Source organism: Puma concolor, chromosome D4 (assembly GCF_028749965.1).
Source record: "Puma concolor isolate L17-30 chromosome D4, mPumCon1.1.hap2, whole genome shotgun sequence".
In the NCBI taxonomy this organism is placed as follows: Eukaryota; Metazoa; Chordata; class Mammalia; order Carnivora; family Felidae; genus Puma; species Puma concolor.
Window position 1 is genome coordinate 64,323,732 of NC_141679.1, and position 27,337 is coordinate 64,351,068.

Here is a 27,337-nt window from a genome sequence, read left to right on the forward strand (position 1 = left end):
TCAGGTTCTAACATCTGGGTTAGGTGCTTGGCTCTTGGTTTTACTCCAGATACCTTTTCTTCTCAGTTAAGGGATGTGTTAATTGTTTCCCATTGTTAACTGTTTATTCTATATTCTTACAACTTTCTAAGCTATGGAGGTTCTCAGCATCTTTAACATGTATCATTTCTACTCTTCACTATATTCTGTTGCAATGAAATCAGCTCACCAAATTTCTTTTTGGGGCAGGGAATGAGTTTTAATAAGTATGCTTATACTTTTATAATTACTTAAAAATTGCATCCGTAATTCCAGAAAACAGCCAAATTTTACTTTCAATACTTCTCTTTTCAGAGTGGAACACATTTGTCCCCATGAGGCCAGTCAAAGCAGCAGGCAGGTTGGATATCATCCATGGAACAAAGTGAAAGATGATAAATAGACTTGCAGATCTCAGGATAGCCTCAGGCTGCCCTCCCTCTAAATCATTAGAGAAAAACAACTGGCTCTGGCTCTGGAGAGAGCTTCTCTGCCCAAGTCAAAGAAAGGAAAATTACCAAGTGAATGATATCCTGATTCCTAACCCTGAAACCAGACACTGTCAAGTACGTTCTGATATGGGCAAGACAGGAAAATGCTTGGTCAGAGTCTGGGAAGATAAGGCACTACAAGGTAACATACAAGCTTGGGCACTTTTGTACTCTTAATTATGGCCTGTGACAGAAGAAAAGCCTAGACTTTAACGTCAGACACATAATCTCTGTTTGAATTTTGGTCCAGCCACCTTCTAGCATCGTCCTTGGAGACCAATTTACTAAACTCTTAAGATTCAGTTTTGTCTTCAGCAAAATGGGGAAAATAGTACTTCCTCCACTACAAGAGTTGGAAATAATGCATGTAAAATATATACCACACCTTTTTACACAGGGCGAATGTTTTGGATATGGTAGCTATTATTTAATGTCATTCAAGTTGTTTCGATCAAGGCTGTCCCCAGGTCACTTTTCCCTATCATCTAATAGGATTTCTCTTGTTGGAGACACAAAGTACTGCATTATGAGAAACTCATAGAGGTTACCCAAGACCTATGTTAAACTAAAAGGAATTACAATGAAACGTGGAATATAACATAGAGGTTTTTTTGAGGAATCAGCGGATACAAGTCTAGGTTCTTGGCAAAACACATTCATCCATTACCTGCCACCAGCATTACTCAGTAATTGACAAATGCATACACAAGTATTAAGAAGTTATGCTGCCACAGAAGGGGCATAGAAAAATCAGAAAGTGTGAAGAATGTACTAATTTTCACTAGAGATATAAATGTAAATCACATTTGAAGATTGCTACTATCACTAAATGCAATGAAACTGCTCATTTTGGTAGACTGCATGTAATGGTTAATTATTCATGTTAGCACTCCCCGGTGGGACTCTACCAGTTAGAATAAATTCTATTTTGCAACAAGTAATGAAGTCTCAGTTATCTTAGATTTTAACATAGTTTTATGTTTCTTTAGACAAGTAGGAACCAAATCATTAAAATATACAAATCAATCAATCGATAATTACCTAGGTACTATAAAGGGTGACTACAATTGTGTTTTTAATGAGCAATCTACTATTAGCTGTGTTCACACACACACACACACACACACATACACGCTGACAGCCTAGGGAACAAAATGGTTTGTAGTAAATAGGTTAATTTCATCTGGTCAATTTGTTGATCAGGAAAGTAAATCTGGAGTTGTAGGAGACGCCCTTTACTATTTTAAGAATATCTGGGGCTTAATGAGTATAGATTTTTAGCTGGATGGACCCTTGAAGGACTGCCACTGAAAAAATACTTACTTAAATCATCTCCGAAAAGAAATCTTTCAGAGATTATGTAACTCTCTCATTCCAGTAAAAAGTATGTTTCATCAATATGTGAAGTCATATTCAATATGGCCGTAACTGAAGGGCAATGCTCAGTTGTCTCCGAGGCATTCATTTCTCACAGAAAGACTAATCAATCTGCATCTAAATGTCTTCAATTTTCCCAGGCCAGAAAACCCAGTGCCTGCTTCATTATGCAATTGACACCAAGAAATTGGGTCTCAGAGAATCCCCATTTACAGATCATCTGTCTATTTTATTTCCGTTTAATGGAGAAGGCAAATTAAAATAATTTCACTGATAGCTTTTAGTTATAGTCACCCTCACTATGTATTCTTTGTAATGTAATAAGAGTGTGTAGCAAAGTTTCAGTGCCTCCCTATACTATAAAAAAATTAAAAGGGTGAAATCTTACTCTTGCTTAAATCAGTTTCTATCATGTTCCTTTTTATTCTGCCCTATATTCTTCTTGGACGAACAAGAAAAAGAAAAATCGGGAATAACTTTATTGGCAAGAGAAACTGATAAAAGCACTGTTCTTAACATTAGAGTTACAGAGATGAAAGGCACACTCATTCTCAAGGACCTTAAAGTCTACCGATGGGGAGAAAGAAAAGCAAACAGGCAATGCTCAACCAGTATAATGAGTGTCATGTTAGAGGTAAATCTGGGTGCCATTGGAACAGAGAGCAAAGGCACTTGCACATTCTACTGTAGAGATGATAGGAAATCTTAGAGGAGGAGGTGCCAGAGTTGAGTCTGTAAGAATGAATAGTTAGCCAGGAAGAGAAGCTGGGGACTGATGCTATTCACTCAGGGAGATGTGTGTGCAAAAGCCACAGAGTGCAAGCTGTGTGATGATAAGTGGTGTGAAATAAGGCTGGAGATGAAGGTGGGAAATGAATTTCAAAAGGTCTGAGGTTATGATGAAGGTAATGGGGAGCCATTGCAGAGATTTTATCTGGGGAAGGGCATGACCATCAGATTTGATTTTAAAAAGTTTTTTTTTTTTTTTTTTTTTTCCCAGCCAGCTATATAGGCAATGATCTGTAAGAAGGAGGGGGCTGAGCACACTTTCATTATGTGGGAATAATGCTCCTTCCCTCTTTTTCTTGCTTCTCTCTCTGCTAGCTTCATAAGGGGCTTAAGGTGGCAAAAGCTAAGGTAATAGCAGTGTAAGTGGAGAAAAGATGGCAGAGGCAGGAGATATATATTCTTCAAAAAGAAAAGTAGTGATTTTAAGGCACCAAATGTATAGCGTTGCATTTAGCACACAAACCACACCAAGAATGTGTGAAACTCAGTTTGATGGAAGGTCACATATATAAGTCCTGGAGTATTTAGCTGAATATCAGCTCAGTGTAAGCCCATATAGCAATGTGGGTTTTAAAAAAGAGAAATGTGATCTTAAATTCTTTCAACAGAAATTTAGAGCCTGAGTCACAGGGACCAATAATATCACCACACTCTGTGTTGATCACACTACTGCTCTAGCCTAGAAATGAATTCTAAATAAAACTTCCGGCTTCCAGAATGTTCTGAGGAAAGGTAGGGAGGTGGAAAATATAACAAGGGGTAGAAGGCAGAACAATCGAATTAGAGACCAGGGTAGAAAAATATGAGAAAATAATGTAGGAAAAGCAGATTGCAACTAGACTGTAGAGGTTTTCCATGTCCATTTTATGAGATTGGATTTTATTTAATAGGAAAGGGGGACCCGTGAAGACTTCTGAGCAGAGTGATGGATATAACCAGAGGTCTGCATTGTTAATATTGATCTAGAGACAGGTACACTGTGCATATAGAAAGGAAGAGATGGTGACCAGGAGACCACTTAGAAGAATATGACAATAGCTTTGTCATGTATGGTAAGGGCTTGGATCTCACTCTGAGTAAGAACCTAGTTTAGCACCATGCCTTTCGTGTGGGCTGTTTAACAAAGCAGTCAGGTATCCATGTTTTTTTATCAGTACACCTCCCAAGATACCACTCTGCTTGAAAGAATGAAGCTCATTAGTTAATTTGCATTGAGGTAACTTATCACTTTTGTAAAAGCTCCCAATTATCTCACTAATTAAGAATATGTGTTGAGTTGTACAGGAACCGAGATAAAATGTGTACTTTGCAAATTATGTAGAAACTGTTTTTGAGACAGTTCACGGGGTAAGCAAGATCAGTGTCAACTACATTTAAGATACATTTTAGAAGCCACATTTGCACACAAGACTTGACATGCTAATTAAAGGATTTTCTTATTCATGAAAACAAATGAACAAAGATACTAAAAACAACACGTCCCCCATTCACTCATTGATTCATTCAACAGTACTATGTGCCAGGCACTGTGCTAGGTGCTAGGTAGGGAATATAGTAGTGAGCAAAACAGATGCAAATCTATGTAGCTTTTGGTCTACTGAAAGAGACAGAATAAATGTGATAAGTAGGTACTGTGTATGGGATATTAGAGCTGCTAAGGGCAAAGGAGGAAAAATAAAGCAGAGTAAGGAAAGAAGATGTGCCTGGGGCGGCCATAGTGGGGTGAAATTTTAAATGAGAGAGGCCAACAAAGGCCTCTCAGAGAAAGAAGTATTTGAGTAAAGAAGTAAAGAGTAAAGAAAGGGAAGGAGCTAACCGGGAGGAGGAGATCCGGGTAGAGCATTCCCTGTAGAGCGAGCACCAGGTTCAGCTTTCTTGAAGTGGGGTCGTATCTGATGTGTGAGGAACACAGAGGGGAGTGAGGGGGCATGAAAGTTTAAGACAAAGTCAGAGAAAATTTATGGGTAGTGAGAGCTGGGGAAAACACATGTTGTGGGTCACTGTAAGGACTTTGTTTCTTCTCTGCCTGAGACGGAAAGCCAGTGGTGGGTTTTGAGCTGAGAAGCAATTTGACATGACTTCCATTTTAACAGGATCACCACAGTGCTGTGTTGACAAAGAACTGAAAAAAGACAAGAGCAGCAGCAGAAGGACCAGTTAAGGGGCTGTTTCCAACACCCATACAAAAGGTGATGATGGCTTAGCCGGAGGTGGTAGCAGTGAAGGTGTGAAGAATTAGTCAGATTTTTGAAGGGGGGGGGGGGAGGGATGACAGGATTTGCTGATGGCTCAGATATGGTTGCTAGGAAAAGGAGAGGAAAGGATGACACCAAAGTTTTTGCCCCAAACAAGTGGAGGCCTGGAGTTGCCACTGAGAGAAAACTGTCAGGAGAACCAGGTTTGAGGTAGGTGAGAACCACCAGTTCAGTTTGCTTAGGTTAAGTTAGAGATAACTTACAGAAATTGAAGTGTAGATGTCAGATAGGTGGTTAGAGATGGTGTGGAGCTCAGGAATGAGGTGGGACTGGAGCTACAAAATTGGAAGCCTTCCCTCTGGACACGATATTTTTGCAGATGAGAAGTCCGAGGAGTAAATCTGGGGCTCTCTAACACTCGAAGGTGGTGCCGTTGAGGAAGGACTAGCAAAGGGAACTGAGAAGTAACCAGAGAAATAAGAGAAGAGCAGGCTGTTTTGGGTGCTTGAAGCCAAGTAAAAAAGATGTTTCAAGGAGGGGCAGTGATCAAGTGTGTCAAATGCTTCTACATTCCTTAATAATAGAATGTTAACTGCAGTGTTTATCTAATTACATTATTCATGTACTATTTTTACTTTTTAAAAAGGTGTTCTAAAATTTACCGAAGTTAAAGAAAAATCTCTCACCAAAAATAATGCCATGTTCTTATAGATTTTAAGATCTGCTGCCCCCTGACTTCTCATTCATAGCATGTAGTTTTACCAGTAATATGTTTTTATATTTATCATAAATCTGGATCTTTTCTTGCTTTTGAACTAGTCCTGGAATAACCCCATTGTTTCCAGTCTTCATTTTCACCCCATAGGAACCAAACCATTGTTTAAATACATCTTCCTCCTCCTGTGTCTTCTTCCTTGGCCCAGTTGTTTATAGGTCATATGTTTATTTCTGCTTTGATCTTTTCTTCACTCAACTTATCTTTGTATATCTACTGCCCTCCTTTGTTTTGTATTTCTTTTTTAAATTAAAAAAAAATGTTTATTTATTTTTGAAGGAGAGAGAGACAGAGTGTGAGTGGAGGGGGGGTGGGGGGGGGGGGAAGAGAGAGGGAGACACAGAATCTGAAGCAGGCTCCAGGCTCTGAGCTGTCAGCACAGAGCCTGACGCGGGGCTCGAACTCAGACCGCAAGATCGTGACCTGAGCTGAAGTTGGATGCTTAACCGACTGAGCCACCCAGGCACCCCTGTTTTTTATTTCTTTTTAAATTGTCCTCTTATCTTTGTTCCTCCCCCACCATTGCCACCTTCCATTAATCTTATTTGTACATGAGGAAATCTATTTTGCTCTGTAGAGCCATAAAATTTATTTTTCCCTTTGGGAACTTTCTTTGTATCATTAAAAAAATCTGTATCCTCATTCTCGTATGTCTTGAAAAATGAGCTGAATCTCTTTTTCCATGATCATCTCATCATATTTAATATTCCGCCCCTGAGGAATGAGAGATTTGTTCATCCTCCACAAAGCTTCATAACATTTTTTAGCCTGTGAGAAATTCATTTTGACTTTTTGCCTTTGCCTGTATTACTGTTGGTGATATTCTCTCCAACTTCCCTCCCACCAACACCACCTAATTCTTGTCAGGTTGACTTGTTCCTATGCAGTGAATCTAAATATTTATTTTGTGGTCACTTTTAATTTAGCTCCAGAGCTATTGACTACACCAGAAGCTCAATAAAGCCCTTTGAGTATGAAAGAAGGGAATACTTCTTTTTATATTTATTTATTTTTGAGAGAGAGCACGCACAAGAGCGGGGAGGAGCAGAGAAAGTGGGGGAGGACAGAGGATCCAAAGCAGGCTCCATCTGACAGCAGAGAACCTGATGTGGGGCTCGAACTCACAAACTGTGAGATCATGACCTGAGCTGAAGTTGGAGGCTTAACAACTGAGGCACCCAGATGCCCCACAAATGAATATTCTTAAAGTTTCTGTTCTTCTTTTACTGGGGGTGGGGGAAAAAAGGAGAGTTGGGAAGAGATCTACTAATGTTCAGAAATCCCATCTTTTCTCCATGTGACTCATTATCTACAATCATGTTAACTGCCAATCAAAACTCACATTCTCCAAAGTTCCAGACTTTGACATTTGTCACAAATTCGCACTCACAGTTCTTTTTTCCCTGTTCTGTATCATTGGAGGGCCCCAAACTATTCTTTCTTTGGATAGTCTTATGTCTTTTAGAGAATTTACACCCAGTTCTGATCTTTTACAACCACTATAGAGATCCAGTTGTCTGAATTATTAGCTATTTATATTTGATGTTTCTATTTTAATCCATGTGTGTGATTTTTCATAATTCTTCAAGACTTTTTTCTATTCCTCCTTATTCTCTAAATTATCTTCATTTTGTGTCTCTTCCCCAGGCTCTAGATGGTTTCCCCTTCCTCCATGTTTCTTAGTTTCTGGCACGTGGGTTAATCCATGGTTATCTCATTATTTCTTTTTGTTCTTTCTCTTATTATTTAAAAAAATTTTTTTTTAATGTTTATTTTTTTTTTTAACGTTTTTTTTTTTTTTTTTTTTTTTTTTTGGGACAGAGAGAGACAGAGCATGAACGGGGAAGGGGCAGAGAGAGAGGGAGACACAGAATGGGAAGCAGGCTCCAGGCTCTGAGCCGTCAGCCCAGAGCCCGACGCGGGGCTCGAACTCACGGACCGCGAGATCGTGACCTGGCTGAAGTCGGACGCTTAACCGACTGCGCCACCCAGGCGCCCCGTGTTTATTTATTTTTGAGAGAGACAGAGACAGAATGTGAGTGGGTTGGGGCAGAGAGAGAGGGATGCATAGAATCCAAAGCAGGCTCCAGGCTCCGAGCTGTCAGCACAGAGCCTGATGCGGGGCTTAAACTCATGAGCTGTGAGATCACGACCTGAGCCGAAGTCGGACGCTCAACCGACTAAGCCACCTAAGCGCCCCTTTCTCTCTCTTTTTTTTTTCTGAATTTTCTCTTCTTTCTCTCTTTCCCTCTCTTCCTGTCGGTGGACTTTGTATAACAGAATTGTCAATATTTTGTCATGTTAAAAGGAGATCTTATGTTCAATGAGCTCTTGACCATCCTCAGTTAATCACTGAGTTAACAGTAATAGTTAATTACTATTTTGTTGTTGCTGTTGTTGCCACTCTAGGCCCCCTCCCATTCCCTCTGAAATCCACCTATTTACTTCCCTTTATTATTTTCAATGTTTCTTTTACCATCTAGCCACCCCTCCCCCCATCCCCATTTTTTTCAATAACGCCGGAGACCTGTTTCCTATTTGTATGGCCAGCTATTATTAGTTCAGCTTTCACTTTGTGGCCTCTTTCATTGCAGCAGACCCTTGCCTGATGACATGAATTTGTCACCTTAGCCACAGAGTTACCCAAGGTACAATTCTATCAAAGGACATTGCTTTCATTTTGTTCTCCGTGCATGGGACAGCACTCCAAATTAAACATTAAATGTAGACAATTTCTTGAGCTGTATGTGAAAGATGCCTTAACTGTTCTTTCTAATCCTTCTTAGTGATCCTAAAGTGCAAGTATTTGGCAGATGATTACCTCCATCTTTGACTTTTCTAACCCTAAGCCTGTGAGGGTGTGGATTTTGACATTCTCCGCATTCCAGAAAGCAGTCTCTTCCACAGAGTGACTGGTAGGAATAAATAAATCCTTTCTTCCTACTGCTCTGCTTCCTAACACTGCAGGCTGTCAAGCTGAAAGAGACTTCAGCGTTCATCTAAGCACCCAGAGTACTGAGTCATCTTTGAATCTGCCTGGCCAGAGTTACTGCTTAGTAATGTTTGTGGGGTAAATGCAATTAGACCCATGTCTTCTGCTCAGATCGGACATGAGAGCTCTTCATCACTTTGCCAAAAGAATAGGGCTCAGCCAGCCAGGAAGTATTTGTATCTGCAATTTACAAATTGTTCAAAGAATTAAAATTCTAATACATTTTCCCCCGAATGATGGACAGTATCAAAAATAGAAATTGGTTCAATGGGAAACCTCTCTGAGGATAAGGAATTTAAAAGGAATTAGAAATTGCTAAATTTCCTTTGAACAGAGGGCCCCACATATTTTAATCATTGATCACATCAACTTACAAAGCACACCTTTTAAAATAAATTTCTATCAGTTAAGGGACAAGAGCAACAGGAATTTAATAACATATTAAATATACATATGTACCAACATGAATCATGTGGGTCTATGCTTTGCCAACATCAGCAAAACTCAGTTACTTACAAGTGAAACTGCAGAGTGGAAGGACAGTTCCTGTCCTTCTTGGCTTTTTTCCCAAGAGGAGGAAAATAGTAACCTATGTGATTGTGTTCATATACATTCTGGGCTGTGTTACTATTGGTGTGAATAGTACACCTCAAAAAATCAGACACATGGATATAACTCTCCCTTTTCTTGCTTTCGTGAGCCACAAGCGACAGGCTGGCGCCTTTTGCTTTCTGTGTTTTTCTCTCACATTTGTGTTAGAGCTGTTCCATCCTCTTAAGCTGTTTTCCTTTCCTTCTGTATTTTGGTATGGACCTTGACTCTTCTCCACAATTGTGGTCTGTGCCCAGCCCTTGGATTGCTCCTGGTTGCTTTGTGTAATACCCCAAATGAATTCATTCTAGCTCTCCGGATCTGGCTCCAGCACTAACCCAGGTGCTGATATCCCTTCAGTAATAGCATAGCCCTTGCATTGGCACATCATGCAGTATTTACCAGTCATTCATCCATCCAGAGATTGAAGATTTGGAGGCTGAAGTGGCCTGAGAGATAGATCTGGAATTCAGAGTGGAGCTGCAGTATTGCCCTCTATACTTTCATACCTCTTCTTGACATATTTCCAAATTTTATAGTAGATGCATACAAAGGAAAAAGTCAACAAAGAGCACAATATCCTCTTTGGCAAATAAAAGCTTGGAAGCTCTCCTCATTTGGAAAAATTCCATAGTTTAAAACTTGCTGGATGCTGGACTAAGCAAATTTGAGTTGTTTTTATCAAAACAGGGTCCTGAGGGAATACCTCTTTTCTAATGTTCCTTATTTGAGGCTTCCATGACTTAGTGAAAATTTCAGACTCAGCTCTTGGCATGATTTAAGTGACACAGAGAGAGCAGCAAGTTCAAAGGATTTCAGTGAAGTTAGTTCAGTGGCAGGGGTTCCTACTGGAAACGTCTGGAAACACAGACCTTAAGCGTAGGTCCCTAAGATTCATGACACCAAGGCATGTGCTTTCTAGAAGTACTGACACCTTGGATGCCCTAGCAGACAGAGCTAACTTAGGAGTAACAGTTGGACACACTAGGTCACCACACAGCAATGGATTCTGCTTGAAGATACAAGGAACCAGAGTTACCAGCATTCAACCCCTGGCTCCTATGCTGAATGCAACTGCATCTTCTCTAAGTACAACTGAAACATACAGGCTAACTAGTTTGGCTCAGTAGGGTCCTTCGGACAAGAATGCTTATACAAGAGTAGTCATGCCTCCTGATTTATGTAGCTTTTGACTGAAAGAATATGAATTACAAAGTAATGGAATCCCAATTAAGGAAGGTTTATATCAATTCTGAATTGAGAATTTGGGTTTAGATGAACTGGTTTAAACCTTCCCTTATAAAGTACTAGCTGAATGACCCTAGGTATACCACTTGACTTTTCAAGGTGGGAATCCTTATTGTTATGGAAATTAAAGTTTCCAAAGATTAAATAACTTCGCTAGGGTCATGGTGCCAGCAAATTATTGTAACCATGGGTAAGAATATTCAAAATTCGAATTCTATCCTGCAGCCTCAAGTTCTTCTGGACTTCTTTTAACATCCAGGAGTAAAATGGGGCCCATCAATTTATATCTTGGGATTTTTTTAATAGAGATTGTTTTAGCCTTTTTTTTCTGAAGTTTCCTAGTGCCTCACAATACCTGGCACATAGTAGGCTGTACACAATATGTGCAGAATCAATAAGTAAAGCAACATTTGTTATTAATGAAAGCCTAGTGAATCTTGGTATTGTCTTGGTATTGCTTGACTATGCAAGTATAAAGATGAACACAGCTTGGACGAGTCTCTAGCCTGCTGGACCATTCTTCAAGGACAAATGAAGAGAGGGCCTAACAATGCCAGCTAATGCAAGAGAATAATCACTAGTAGAATGGGTGTTGTCTCACAAATGATAAACAGCTCAGTCAAAGAAAGTGGATTAAAAAATACATGGCGGGGGGCACCTGGATGGCTCAGTTGATTCAGCGTCCGACTATTGATTTTGGCTCAGGTCAGGATCTCACAGTTCGTGGGATCGAGGCCTGTGTCGGGCTGTGTGCTGACAGTGCAGAGCCTGCTTGGGATTCTCTCTCCCTCTCTCTCTGTCCCTCCCCTGCTAGTGCGCTCTCTGTTTCTCTCAAAAATAAATAAACAAACTTACAAAAAATACGGATAATTAGAGGAGCATATCCTCTCTTAGTGAGAAAACAGAAGGGGGGTTGTAAGCTTCCTGAGATCAAGGTCCCGGTTTTCTACTCTTTATGTCTCCAGCATTAGCCAAGGGCCTTGCCTGATATTCACAACAAATGTTTTTGAATGTACAAATGAATTAATCATGGCTATCTGATAGAGAACTGACCTGCAGAAGCTGTTCAAAGAATAAAGGCAAGATTCTATGGCCTGTTTAGAAGCTAGAGCCACTATCAGGACTATAATTAGTAAGCCAAAGGGTCAGGGACTTCTTGGGCCAAGAGAATGAGGGGTCTGTCAGTGACTAGACTCTTGGAATTCTTTTTAAATTTTTTTTTTTTCAAAGTTTATTTATTTTTGGGACAGAGAGAGACAGAGCATGAACGGGGGAGGGGCAGAGAGAGAGGGAGACACAGAATCAGAAACAGGCTCCAGGCTCTGAGCCATCAGCCCAGAGCCCGACACGGGGCTCGAACTCACGGACCGCGAGATCGTGACCTGGTTGAAGTCGGACGCTTAACCGACTGCGCCACCCAGGCGCCCCTAGACTCTTGGAATTCTTAAAGACCCAGTAACAGTCTTTGTTCATGCTAAGACTAACCCAAGGGAGCTCTTTCTCTAACAACAATAGATTCATTAGCATGCAGGGCCCAAAGAGAAGCATGGGCAAAAGCCTAACCCTAGGAACAGCAGGTCAAACTACTCACTTTCACTAGAGTCTGGTGTTTACAGTGCAATAAGGAGTAAAGGTGGGCAAGGCTAAAACCAATTTTGAGAAATAAAAACAATTGTGTTATTGTAATCGTCTAAAAAATTGCTTTCTAGGTTTTTATGCTGTATTACTTTATTTGGTTAATTTGTTACAGTTTGGTTAATTGGTTAATTTGGAAATACATCATGGCTAATGTTCTGCCATTCAGGTGACATCCAGTATGCATACAAAGTGCAAACTTCTTAGCTTGGCATAAAAGCCCTGTGTGGCATGCTATCAAATTAACTACTTTTGCACAACCATGTTGAATCCCTTTCATATTCAATGTATGCTCCAACGGTACCAAATTTCTCTTTCAGGTCTTGGTTCATTTACATATGCCATTTCCTATGCCTATGAATTTGTTCCAAACCAGAAAATGACTTGTTTATCGTAAGATCCGATTCCAGTGTTTCCCCCTCAGTCTCTGTCTATATGGACACATCTCTATTTTTAAGAGTCACGTATCCTTTTGTTTACAATCATTTCCCTACTTTTCAACGTCATGCACTAGGCTGTCAGCTTGAAAACGGCAGGATGCATGTCTTCATTCTGTCTACCTCACCCTAGTTTAACAAAGAGTTATTGGCTGCACAAAAACACCGACACATATGCACTTAGGAAGTTATTACTGAATAATATACTAGATACCATCACTTCAAATAATTAACATTTAATAAAACAACTTGCAAACAAATTGTTAAAGATTACACTATGAACTTAGTCCCCAAGTGGTTTTGTCTACATTTACATATTATTATTATTATTTTATTCGAGAGAGAGAGAGAGAGAGAAAGCGAGCACACTGTGAGCAGGGTAGAGGGGTGGAGGGAGAGTGGGAGAATCTCAAGCAGGTTCAGGCTCCACACTCAGCAAGGAGCCTGATGCGGGGCTCGATCCCATGATCCTGGGATCCTTGACACGAGCCAAAAATCAAGAGTCAGACAATCAGCTGACTGAGCCACCAGGCGCCCCTACATTTAGTTATGATGGGCATTTGCTCTGGCATGTGGGGACCCTGGAAGAATAAAATCCCTTACACCTGTAATTACATCTATGTACTCTGTCTTGAGAACTGTTTTTTCTAGTCTAAAAGCCTATGCTCAAATGTCCATGTTTTTGGGTGATTTCATTAACATTTTAAAACGCTAACAATTCTGTCAGCCCAAACTAAAAATGGCTGTGTGAGAAATGAGAGCTTGCATAACTGACACTCGCTATTCATGGCTCATTATCCTTGGGACTTTTCATTACGCCGTGAAGAAGTGGGGTCAGCCTCACAAAATTTAGGAACAATTAAGAAAATTACTATATGCAGATGTGACTTATGGACTGAGAATAACGAACTTCCTAAAAGACTGTATTCAACAAAATAAATAAGACTGATGGAAATTCCACAGATGTTTTATGGCTTCAGGCAGCTTTTCAGTTATGCATTATAAAGACTCCTTCCAGAGATTAGCCCACTTCTCTTGAACCTTTCCTGAACACTTTGAAACTTTCTCTTTGTACTCCTCAGGGAGTCTAAGAAGTCCTAGGCCTATTTCCTGAAGTTCTTGGAGTTCGCTCTCAAACACATCCATGGATGTGAAAATACTGCCACTGACCCTCATACATTGTGAATTGCTGCCAGGCACCAAACTTTACATTCTTCTCTTAAACTTTCAAATTTTGTGGGATAAACATGTAGAAACAGCCACAAGGGCAAAAGTTATCCAAGACCCTCACATTTCATCAAAAAGGTAAAACAAAAAACAAAAAACAAACAAAAAAAAACAAACCATGTTTTTAATTTAGACAAAATTTTATTTGTCTACCAGCACCTATTTTTCTTCTACAGCAGCAGATAATGTAGGATGTAAATATAATAAGAAATTTCCTTTCCTTCTTTCCGTTCCAATAAATGTCTATTAAGTGGCTGCTATGTGCTAGGCATTAAACTACGCTGAATAATAGTGTCTCAACAGAATTTCTACTTTAGCTCAGAAGTCAGGCACATGGACAAATAATGATGATGGAATGGGCTAAGTACCATCATCTAATTTCATGTACAAAGTGCCATGGGATCCTTGTGAAAGGAGGCATATAACTTTAATATAAATTAAACCTTGAGGAGCCAGAAAGACCAGTTTGATCTTGATAAAATGAACCCCTAGGGTATATACAACCCAAGTCAACAAATATTTCTCCTTGTAGTTTGTAAACGTTTTTAAGATCCAAACAGAATCATTTTCCTTGTGCTCTCCATTGCACATGAGACAGAAAGACACTAAATAACTTAATGTAGGTTTCATAGGGTTTTTTTCTTATCTGCTGTTTATGATTATCCTTCCAAAATGATGACTATTCAAAATTATAAATAAAGGTTTTGCTTATATTTTGTTATGAAGGAGAATTTTCCTATCCCAGTTAAAATCCTGGGCCTCAATTATGTGTTAGTTCAAAAATAGATTAAATCTTAATAGTGGCTGCAAAATAAAATATGCAAAGACTTTAATCTTGTGGAAATTAAAATACAACATGGGGAAAACAGAAAGTTCAGGTGATGACAGAATATCTAATTTTATCATCAGTAGATTCCTAATAAATAACTTTTGAATTATTTTATTGTTTTAACAACATTCTTTAGGGAGTGTATAGGCTGTGGGTAAACTGCCAATGCATGGCATTTGGCATGTTGCCTTGTACATTAATAGGTGCTCAGTCCATATATATAGGATTCAATGTAAAATGCTTACGACCTCCTCACACCTTATCACATAGTCATGTCTTCTTAAAAGGCAATTCACTATACAATGGTCTTTTGTTTCTCAATATAGTAAGATGTCCTTGTTCCAAGGTCTGCCTGCTCAGTCAGAAGAGCATGCGACTCTTGATCTCAGGGTCGTGAGTTCAAGCCCCACATTGGGTGTTGACATTACTAAAAGTAAATAAACTTTAAAAATGGGACCAGCCTAGAGCTAAGACCTCACCTCCAAAATAGCCAAAAATTCTCTGATTTGGTCTCTCTGATCACAGGTGGTCCTTTTCAGGAAAAAAAATCTAGGTCCCTATAAAATATCTTCTAAGGATATTCTCCTTTTCCCAAGTACCATGAAAACTAGTTCCAAATGATGGGTTATTCTTTAAATTAAATGGACTTTTTCATTCTATCTTGGAGCCAGATTGAGAAACTGGAGAAGAAAGGTACCTAATTAAAAAGAATATGTGTGTGTGTGTGTGTGTGTGTGTGTGTGTGTGTGTGGTGTGCGCGTGCATGTATGTATTTAAATAAAACCCTTGTGGAACCCTAGTGCTGATTATCTATCTATCTACTATCTATCTATCTATCTATCTATCTATCTATCTATCTATCTATCAATCACAAGGACCCCATGGATAGTAGGATCTATTGTTATGCCCATTTTACATAAATGGATATAAGACATAGGCAACTAAGCCTCAGAGAAGTTAAGTAACTCGACCAAGTCACACAAACAGTAAGTGGCAGAGCCAAATTTCAAGCTCAGAGAGTCTGGCTCCAGGGTCCATGTCTTTAACTACTACTCTATACTGCCTTGAGTATCACAGCCTGGGAGGAAAATGAAAAATCCATTTCCTGCTTGACTAATTTTTTTCTCTATATAGATTCAGAGAGATTTGTCCAAGTCTGTTGATATGAGAAAGAGTGGGCAGGAACAGAAACATTTGTTGTGTTTCTGCTATGAGCCGATCAGTGTTAGGTACTTTTCATATATAGTTTCATATCTTAATGATCATAGGTCAAGCTATTCAATACAATCCTAGCTTATTAATTAGAAAACTGAGGGTCAGAGTTTTAAAATAACTTGCCAAGAACAAATAGCTAGTAAGCAACTAAGCCAGGGTTTAAAAGCAGGACTGTGTGTTCCCTATTGTACACCACGTGCTTTCAAATCTACAGATCAAATTCCAGATGACAGGTCATGGGATACTAGCCTATGTAACCAGAAAGCCTCTCAGAAATATTTTAGAGTTTAAAGCTACTCAAAATCAAGATTTCTACAAAGGAGATAGATAGGGAAATTCTGCTTCTTGTCAAAACCCTATGAATGGGAATATAACACAGGCCTCGCATCCTACCTTGATAAATATTGTCCTGAAGTGAGATTTGCAGTTTCCACATCCATGCAGTTCATCGTGCTGGGAATAAGAGCAAGTTCTGGCTGGATCATGGTGGCTGTGGCTACAGCTCTTGCGACCAGCTCCATGGCATCTTGTACATAGTACTCAAAGATGGACTGTGTTGTTTTTCCATGAGCAATGAGCCCTAGGGGCAGACCTTCTGTCCTCAGTTCCTCGACGTTTTGAGAATCCCCTAGCACCCAACGAAGCTCAGGGGGAATTACTCCAAACTGGGTGGTAATTTCAAAAATCCGTCGGATACTTTCCATGTCACAGCCAAACATCACCATTGTGGGCGTGGTGTTCTTAATACTCTCAAGCTGGACCTGCAGGAAGCTCAAGAGGTCCTCGGTGGAGGAGAGGTTGGTGGTGATGTTGATGATAGACCCGAGGTGGAACTTGGAATTATTCTGGGTAAGGATGAGGAAGTCGGTGATGTTCCAGTCTTCCTGGCACAGCAACAAGCTAAAATTGTACCAGTTGTTCATGGTCAGGACTGAGACAGTGACATCAGCGTCAGAACTTAATGAATTTTCTAAACTCAGCTGTAGGTGAAGGGGATTCTGTATTTAAAGATATGAAAAAGAAGAATTAGAAAGCATTGGCCAAAGATGATAACATAGGGTACGTTTGCTTTCTTAAGAGGCTTAATCCTTTATTCTTCCCTGAGATATTCAAATGCTTCTGGGATAAAATTCCCATCATCTGGAAAATTATGTTTCCTATCTAATGGAATTATTGATTCCTGACAACTGATTTCCTTGCTAAGGCTACCAGAGGGTAAATGATTTCTGATGTAAATGTCAGGGCTGATGCAACCGGTCTTACGTTTTTATCAGGCTTGCCTACCTCCTTATAGTTTGTCCCCTTCATGTACTCCATTTCTAACTATGGCTGTTATTAACTTATTGGTTAAATTCTCCTCTCAAGTGAAATTTAATTATTTTAAATAATAAGAAATAAGAAATTATGTTTGTTTTCCTTTAAAACGAATAGCAGGGAAATCTCAAAACAGTGCAGGCACTTGTATAAAGGTGGTGTGGAAAATGGATACATCCATTTCCTAAACTTTTAGCCTCTGAGGATGGCATTTTTCAATATATATGGTGTTATAGTCTGAATGTTTGTCTTCCCCCCAAAGTCATGTTGAAATGCTAGTGCTCAATGTGATGGTATGAGGAGGTGAGGACATGGGGCCTATAGGAAGTGATGAAATCATGAGGGCAGAATCATCATGAATGAGATTAATGCCCAAGATGCTTGAGAGAGCCCATTGGCCCCTTCTACGTGTGAGTACACAGTGAGAAGTTGGCAGGCTGTGACCTAGAAGAGGGCCCTTACTCGATCATACTGGCACCCTGATCTCAGACTTCCAATCTCTAGAACTGTGAGAAATCAATTTCTGTTGCTTACAAGCCACCCACTCTGTGGTATTTTGTTATAGCAGCCCGGATGGATTAAGACATTTGGTAAAATTAGCCATATATACATTGGATAGTTGTACTGAAGGCTTGATTACATTGTGTCTACTGAGACTGCATTTTTGCTGTGAAATGTGAAATGTGTGCCATTTAAACACATTTATGCAACTTCCATCATGATTTCACTTACTTATGAAACTCACCAAATCAATGAAGGAAGAGTATCTTATTTGAAAAGTCACAAATTAATATTACAGGTGAAGTGGAAATAGCTCTCCACGGAATAAATTTAATTGTTCTTCCTGAGAGCAGACATTTGACTTACTTATCCTTCAACACTGGCATCCTGAGAATGTTTAGCACAATACCTTACACATATTAGGTACGCAATAAATATTGGCTGAATTGAACTCAACACGTTCCCACTGGAAACTATTAGACTACTGGACTATTTCTGAGAACTTGGCAAACATTCAGGCAAATAATATATGTAGAGAAATGAGGAGGGGTTTCTCAATAAAGCATCAAACGCTGAACAAAAGGGACGTATGGCCTCCCCTTACCCACCTAAAAAACATGTCATGAGAAATAGGATTTGAGCTGAAGTTTTAATTCTATGAGGGACCGAAAGAATTTTGATATGAGTGGACTAAGGAGTGGACTATGGGAGGAATACCATGGCCAAAGGCTCTAAATGAGAACAATCATGCTGGTAGGTAGGATGAAATTTTAAAATTTAGTCTACGAATTTAACTGCTGTCCTTCAAATTAAGCTTTTAAGCAGGGTTTGTAATGATAAAAGCAGAACTTTTAGAGGATCATCTATGAGCAACACTCAACAGTGAGAGAGAAAATAAGCCCCTCAGGATCTTGGTTAGCTGCTAAGTGTTTAAACTGGAAGCCAGTGTTGGTAATGGTAAGAAGGGCATGAGAAAACGTGTTGCTTTTTTTTTTTTAAATTAAAATTTAGTGACAAAATCAGATGTGACAGGCAAAAAAGGGAGAGGTGTTAGAAACCGGGAGACAATATCCAGTAGGTAGCTCCAGGTTTCCAGGCTTGAGATGCCATACAAGATCTTGAGAAGAGAACAATGGAAGATTCCTCACTCCTACTACTGATTAAAATAAATTCCTCCAGAGAGTTTTTCTTGTCCTCTTCTGGTTTTCTTCCTTTCTATTTCCTCCTCCATTTTAACCCTCTTCCAGAAGCAAAGAGGAATGGAAGGCAAACTCTACATTTAGCTGGCAGGAACAAATTCTTCCCAACTATCTTCTTGGCATTGGCTCCCTACTCTGTTGCCAGCTTTCTTTCTAAAACATAAATATGACCATATCATTCTTCTGCACCATAACCTCTGAGTCACCCAGAGAACAGATTTCAAAATCAGTAGTATGGCTTAGGAGCCCAATCCTAGTCTTTAACTTCACCTTCAACACTCCAAACATGCACACCAAGATGAGTCATAGTGGACAATTTATTTTTCTTGTATCAGAGTAGGCATTTTCACACCTACACAAATTGGGTATGCTGATCTTTCAACATCTCCAGGATGTTTTCGTCTGTATTCATATTCATCCTTCAAAACTCAGCTCTTCCATGCAGATTTCCAGAAACTAGTTCATGTAGCATTTACTACTGTTTCTGCTGCTGCTAAACTTCAAATTTTTTTTGTATTTAAAAAAAATTGAAAATTGAAGTATAGTCGACAAAACTGCTGATCTTTTTTTTTTTTTCCACAATATTTTGGCATGTTGATTTCCTGTAATAGTGAATTGAGATTTTGTTCATTTGATTGTTCCTCTAACTCCTGACCAAGCAGAAGTAATCATCTCATGTCTGTGTAATGGTCTAATTTTGGTCATCCTTCTAATACAGAACTCTTCACACCATAACATAGTTATTTGATTAACTGTTTATCTCCCACACTAGACTGGAAGCTTCTTTAGGATAAGGAACAAATCGCAGCCATCTCTTATCACATGGCTCTTAGTTAATCAGAGATAGTATTTGTCAACCGTGGTTTTCTTTTGCTCACCTCAAGTCCTAGACTATGGTCATAATCTCTGCACTGAAAGACTAAGAAAAAGGCCATTTCTAGCAGAACTTCAAGAACTAATATTGCCCCTAGTTGGAACAAAGTCCCATCCACACACTTCCTCAGGAGGGATTCATTACATTGGTACGTTAAGGAGCAAGCTTTAATAGAGGCAGGGATGGAAGTGAAATTAGCTAATCATATTGAGCATTTAGCATGAGACACAAACAAATGCATTTGGCATGGGAAGGACATGGTAATAAAATGAAGGACAACCTCCCCACCCCACCTTGGATAATTATTAATCCATATAATCACACTCATCTCTACAAACAATTCTATTAAGAAATTCCAGTTGTTGAAGTTAATCTTTTAACAGACTTGAGGAACACCATGCTTCAAACAAATATTTATGAAATAATAGTGTGGAAACATCTTGTGATATTATCTTTATCTAGCCACCTCAGATGCAGCATCTCCCAATTTCTCTCCAAATAATAATAAAAGCACAGGTGCACGCAAGTGTGCGCGTGCGCGCGTGCACACACACACACACACACACACACACACACACACACAGATATGAAAACTTAGGACACTAAAATTCAAGCCTAATCGTAAAACTTCCATCAAAATCCTGGACAAAATATAAAAAAGACTCATCAAACCAAATTGAGAATCAAAGTCTATGTCTTACCTATAGTTTGCTGTTTGCAAAAGAGCAAAACCATGGCCTGAAAGAAGATACACTTTTTTTAATGATTTTATTTATTTTTTTAATGTTTATTTATTATTGAGAGACAGAGAGACACAGAGCGTGAGCAGGGGAGGGGTAGAGAGAGGGGGAGACACAGAATCTGAAGCAGGCTCCAGGCTCTGAGCTGTCAGCACAGAGCCTGACATGGGGCTTGAACTCACAAACCATGAGATCATGACCTGAGCCGAAGCTGGTCACCCAACCAACTGAGCCACCCAGGCGCCCCAAGAAGATATACTTAAAAATAATTTGTGCATTGCTTACCTCCTAAATTGGAGATTCAATAACAAAACAGCCTAAGAATTAGGAAGCATCTCTCAACCACGCAGACAGAGTGAGGCAGCCTCTTAAGTGCATTTAATTTATATAAATTTTTAAAATAAAGACTCAATAGGGGAAGGTAGGGAGAGAGAAAATATGTTAAATAGTACTGTTAATTCTGACTCCCCTAAATGAGTGTACTCTTTATTATATATGACATTATAGATACCATTACACATTGTAATATATGTATATTATTGCCCATAGTTGTGTACACAAAACCCTATATGCCAAACTAAACAGATAATTTAAGGGGCTTTCAAATATAATTTTCCTACATGTTGAATTGAATCTTTATTTCTACCTATGATGACATGCCACTTCACTCCATTGATTTTTAAAATTTTATTCCCATCATAATCTGTTTCTACATTACTTTGGAGGCTTAAATTCCCAAAAGTATAGGGCAAAAATGGTCATGTTGAAATGCACTCATGGAATGAAATCTCAACAAGTCAAGTGCAGAGCTGGAGGGAGAGAGGAGTTGCCAAGATGGCAATGCAGTTGCCTGTGTCAGAGGACTGCAAGAATGTCCAGGAATCATTCAATGGTGTAAGGAAAGATTGCTTCACTGGCTATGATCAGACTAGATTTAAATATTAAAGTCATTAAATAGTAAATAGTAAAATAAGTAAAATATTAAAATTCCACAGAAAGTAAAATCAGGCAAGAATGGTAAGAAAATTTGGAAACAGAAAAATGATAGAGCGGTCTTGCCTTAAAAGATATTGGAATACACCAGAAAGTACAATTTTTATAAAACAATAATTAAAACAAGGAAGTACAAACAAAAGGATTAACAGGTAAATAAGTAGAACAGATGTGTTGATGTATGTAAAGAACTACATTAATTTAATAGACTGTATTAGTATATTATAGATTGCAAATCATAAAGGAGTATGTAAGATATATATACGAGATTAGGAGTTGAGAAAATAGATCACTACTGGAAATACTTTCATTTAAATTCCTAATTCCACCATATATTAAAAATCAACTCCAGACCATTTAAAAGTACAATGAGAGGGGCACCTGGGTGGCGCAGTCGGTTAAGCATCCGACTTCAGCCAGGTCATGATCTCGCAGTCCGTGAGTTCGAGCCCCGCGTCGGGCTCTGGGCTGATGGCTCAGAGCCTGGAGCCTGTTTCCGATTCTGTGTCTCCCTCTCTCTCTGCCCCTCCCCCGTTCATGCTCTGTCTCTCTCTGTCCCAAAAAAAAAAATAAATAAAAACGTTGAAAAAAAAAATTAAAAGTACAATGAGAAATCATTAAAAGATAGACCTAATTGGTACACAGGTTTCAGAAATCATAATGATGAAAAAATACAGTAAACTGAACATTACAATATATCTTAATTCTAGCATTAAATACCTATCATAAACAAACAAAAAAACCCAAAGGGAACATAAGAAATAAGAGAATATGTGCAACAAATCTGAATAGACAAAGAGTTAATGGTTACAAAATATGAAGAACATTTACTGATCCATCAGGAAATAGAATCCTCAACTGAGCACTCATTCAATCAAGGAAAACAGTTTTAAGCTTCTACTGTGAGCCATGCCCCTGCAAGAAATTTCCCATTGCCTGCATAGGGGGTGAGGGATAGACTATACATAGGTACGTAGACAAATAAACACTAGTTATAAATGATCAAAATTACTGTAAATGAAACTAGTAGGGAGTGGCAAGAGTGGGAAAGGGGGAAGAGGGTCCGAAGAAAAGTGTACTAATCATGATTCATAGGGTAGGTGGACGCAAGTATCTATACTATACAAGCACTCTGCAATTGGGAATTTAGCAAAAATAAGGAATGTATATAAAATGAATAATCACTATATATAGGTAAACATATATAATGATTCATAAAAACACAGACATTTAACTAAAATTGTGGCCTCCTTTTGACCATCCGTTCTCCTTCGACTAGGTACTATCTCTCTAGTCCCAGATAAATGGTTGGAGCCATCACAAGCTTCTGATTCTTTACTCTCCTGTTTTGTAGTGTCTGCAATATTTTCCCTTAAGTCCTACATGATGAGGGAGCATGAGGCGGGCTGAGGGGCAAAAAAAGCACAAGCTAGCATCCCACCCCCACCCCAAGTGGGTTCTATGTGTGTCCTTGGACACTCCCAGATACTCGAGAACAAGGGAAAGGGGTTTAACAGTGCTTGCCATGGTAATGTGGGTAACTAAGGCAAATGAAAACTTAAATTCCCTTACTGCTTATAGCCCATTGACAAGTCCTTGAAACTGGCAGAGTGACCTCTCTCTAGGAGCTCAGCTGCCTAGATGATGACACTTTGCTAGGGGCAAAAGAGTACCTTAGCTTAACAGTATCCCAACCTCCAGAATCCTGTAAGTCTACTTCCTTTATCTCAACTGCCCCAAGACATATGCTGGCAATCATACTCCAAGTTTATAGCTCTCTGATATACATTTAAAGGGTCTCATGACTGAGGTTTTATTAAATGGTAATAAATGGCATTTCCCCTAGCAACAGCTAGCCCCTCAAGGTCCTGGAAACCTCGCTTCCAAAATTCCTTAGAGACTTACTCCATCCCTGACCCCCTCTCAACCTGAGGGCATATAATGAGTTACCCATTTGGACCCCAGTGCAGTTCCTCCTGCCCATGCGTCCTGTCCCCATGCTTTAATAAAATCACCTTTTTGCACCAAAGACGTCTTCAAGAATTCTTTCTTGGTAGTTGGCTCTGGACCACCCGACCATCACCCCAAAACTTCATCATTAAACACTCCTTGCTGGCTTGGCTACTGCCTTCTTCAGTCTACTGAGCTTTTCTCTCCTTTTCTGAGGCAATAAGTATAACAGTTAGGGTTTAGTAATCCTGGTAAACTATTTTTTGGGCTGCCTGGCTGGCTCAGTTGATAGAGCATGCACCTCTTGATCTCAGGGTTGTGAGTTCAAGCCCCATGCTGGGTATAGAGATTACTTAAGGAAATTAAAAAAACAAAACAAAACAAAAGTACGGTTAAAAAAAAAACCAAACTACTCTTAAATTCTGGCTCCATCATTTATGAGCCAAGTGGCCTTCTGCAAGTCACTTAGTGTTTCTGAGTCATAAATTCCTCATCTCTAAAACGAAGATCATTTTACCTCTTCCCTTACAGATTCATTGGGAGAATTAAATGTGAGAAGGTGATAATGCATGCAAAGTGCCTGGCACAGAGCAAGGGCCTAGTAAGTGAGAGCTGTTGCAATTTGCTTAGAGTGAAGTCATTGTGATGGACGTGCTTTTTTTTAAAGTGACTGCAATGTAATTTTTGTCTTTGCTATTGTTCTTTTCCCTTTCATCTACTTACACACAACAGCCCCTGCAATAGGTATCTTTTGCAAACACCAATTACACTAACTCGCTAGCAGGAAAACAGCAGCTCTGTCTTAGGCTGGAGGAGGCTATTTATTTGGGAGACATTATGTTCACAGCAGAGTACCGGCCTCCCCCCCTCCCCCCAACCCTTCTTTCTTTGGTACTGGTTCTAGTGTCACTTCTACAGGTTAAGGAATTTTTGGCACCAACTGCTGGAAATCCCCCATCAATCTTTGTTCTTCTCGAGAGCACAGATTCAGCTATTTTCTGGATCAGTAAAAGTTTCAAAAACTGCTTTGGCTGCAGTAAAGAGCTTGCCAGCTGCTTTGAGACGTTCCCTGATAGAAGAAAAGAGGAAACGAAGCCAGGTTTGCTTTGAGAGTGAAGAAAGGGTGAAATTCTCTCAGCTCTTTCCTGGGCAAGCAAACCATTTAGTTTTGCCTTCTAGGCCAAAGCTCGGAAATCTCAAATGAGCATAATACTTCGACTACTTTTAACAGAGATGAAATTCCCTTCCTTTCGTAAGTCTGTTGATGACTGAAAGTGTTCAAGGGGCTCAGAACTGGCGTTCTCCCCTGCTCTCGTTTCTCTGCAGCCAAAGAGGCTGCTGGAGGTTTGTGGTTTCTCATTATCTCACACCTCATTTGACCTATATTATACAGAAGGGGTTTTTTTTTTTTTCCTGAAAATTAAAGCTTATTCCTTTAGAAGCCCAGGCTTTTAAATAAATTAACTGTTTTTTTTTTTTACTGTTGCATTAGGGATTCAGGCAAACAAAAGGCATAGTTCCTGCCCAGAAATTGTAATCTAATAATACAAATGAAGAGCTAATCTCTACCAATGGCCATAGTGCTGTATGCAGATTATCTCATTTTATCCTCACAACGGCCTCATGAGGTGAATACGATGATTAGCCTTTTTTTTTTTTTTTAATTTTTTTTTTCAACGTTTATTTATTTTTGGGACAGAGAGAGACATAGCATGAACGGGGGAGGGGCAGAGTGAGAGGGAGACACAGAATCGGAAACAGGCTCCAGGCTCTGAGCCATCAGCCCAGAACCCGAAGCGGGGCTCGAACTCACGGACCGTGAGATCGTGACCTGGCTGAAGTCGGACGCTTAACCGACTGCGCCACCCAGGCGCCCCGATGATTAGCCTTTTTAAATAAACTACAAAAATGAGGCTCAGAAAGAGTAATTTTTCCAAGGTTGCGCAGTTACTAAGAAATAGAAACCTGGATCCAAAACCCAACTTTGTAGGATGGGAAAGCCTGTGCTTTTGGCTTTTCTATACTGCTTCTTCCACTTGAGAAGAATATCATATGAAGAAGAGCACTGACATTTATGGATCTAATATTTATAGTTCTGTTTGTTTGCAAGTAATCCTAAAGGCTCAAGGAATCAAGTCACTTTTAAGATGTGTCATGGCATGGGTTAGAATGACGTGTCCTGTGTGGCAGGCACTTGGAGGCCAGTGGGGGTGCTGGCCTGCTGTCCCGCACACACATGGCTTCCTAGCAGTTTTCTTCATCCATCCTTCCATTTGTAGCAACTCTTGTGAGATGACAACACTTGTATTTCTTCATTAACAGAAATTTAACAAGCTAGTTATATAATTAGTGACATCAGTTTTGTGTTTGGTAGAATAAGAAAAGTTTGGAAAGCCTAACAAATTTTTCATTTAGAGTCTACTGAATTTCATGGTTGAAACTATAATCTATAATGGTGGTCAATTATCATGTATGGGGATGTCAGTAATGATCTTGGAACACATCCCTCAGGATTTTTGAGTGACATATAAAACAATATATAACAAAGTAGTAAAATACAATGAATGCTTCAGAAAGCAGGATTTTGGATGTATGGTGCAGTTGGCATAATATTTATTGCCCATCAGGCTAGGTGCGGTCTATTTCACTGCAGCAGTATGGGGAAGACTAGAATTCACCTCCTGGAATAGAGATGACACTGGTAGGCTGACCTGGTTGTAGGAGGAAGTGTTGGTATGTGTAACATTGTCTTCAAAAACAACTGGCTGATTTATTCATCCAACAATACACATTGAAAGCCTATCATGTGCCAGGCCACTGACAGAGTGATATATGTCTTCAAGCAGAAGAAACACTGGAAGTATGCATGTTATACCCTTTGAACCAATTCAATCCTTCTTCATCCCACACCGTTTTCCAAAAACGGAAGTCAGGGGCATAGCAGGTTGGTTTGTGGTGGCCACTCAAATTTCCTACACTGGGCTTTTGATCACACATGTTTTTCTCATTCTAGTTCCATTTAATTATTGATACCCAATTTGTTCATCCAGGTTCCACCCCATTTATGCCTTTTGTCCTAGATAATTATAATTTGTTTCTCTCACCTGACCCTTTGTAATCTTGAAAGCCTTTGGCTCCCACTCACTCTCTGAGCCCTGCTCTCCTAGACGCATAAGTTTACCCTCCCCAGGTGCAACCTCTGGTGCTTAAAACTGTCACTTGGTATACTTGGGGAAGGGAGGGTTTCAATCAAAAGGATGTGGCTACGGAAGATACATAGTCATATGGTGCTCAGGAATGTCCCAACGCAGGAAAGGGTGAACCAAGGACAGGTAGACATTGGAAATGTGGGCATCTGACATCAGGAAAGACTATCAGCAAGCAACAAGGTCCAAAGCCTTGGTCTGGGGTTCAGAAGGTCACTGCAATTCCCAGGAGAGTCCAGAGGAGAACATGGTGGCTCTATTTGGCGTAACTCAGATCTTTGAACTGTGGTTCACTTACCATTTGTGTGTGACAGACTTTGTGAAAATCAATTAGCCTCATGGAGCTTCATTTTCCTTTCTGTGTGATTAAAATGATAATACCTACCTTGCAAAGTTCGTGAGGATTAAATAACATAATATATATAAAGCATCAGCACACAGTAAATAATAAGTGATAGTTTATAATAATGCTGCTGCTGCAGCATTAGGAACATTACACTAAGAGAATCTAAGTATAAGGGCCAGCTAGACTGGTGGTAAATTTGGTTTATTTAACAAACAATTGAATACCTATTTCATGCCAGTAATTGGGTGCTGACTATTGAGACTACAGTGCTGAATAAGACCAATATTGTCTTTTCTTTCATGAACTTTAAAGTCTACCAGGTACTATCATCACCACCAGGACACAAACTGATAGTTTGAAACAAAGCAGGAGATGAGATGAGAAATAGGTCCCAA

The 27,337-nt window shown here is 39.5% G+C and overlaps 1 protein-coding gene across 1 annotated transcript in view; it reads right to left on the reverse strand.

Moving 5' to 3' along the window:
* The window catches only part of GRIN3A (glutamate ionotropic receptor NMDA type subunit 3A), a 172,213-nt gene that overhangs the window by 100,970 nt on the left and 43,906 nt on the right, over positions 1 to 27,337 (reverse strand). The window contains exon 2 of the mRNA XM_025924865.2: positions 16,213 to 16,817. Within this exon, the coding sequence (XP_025780650.1) occupies positions 16,213 to 16,817 (605 nt within the window). The remainder of the gene's footprint in view (positions 1 to 16,212; positions 16,818 to 27,337) is intronic.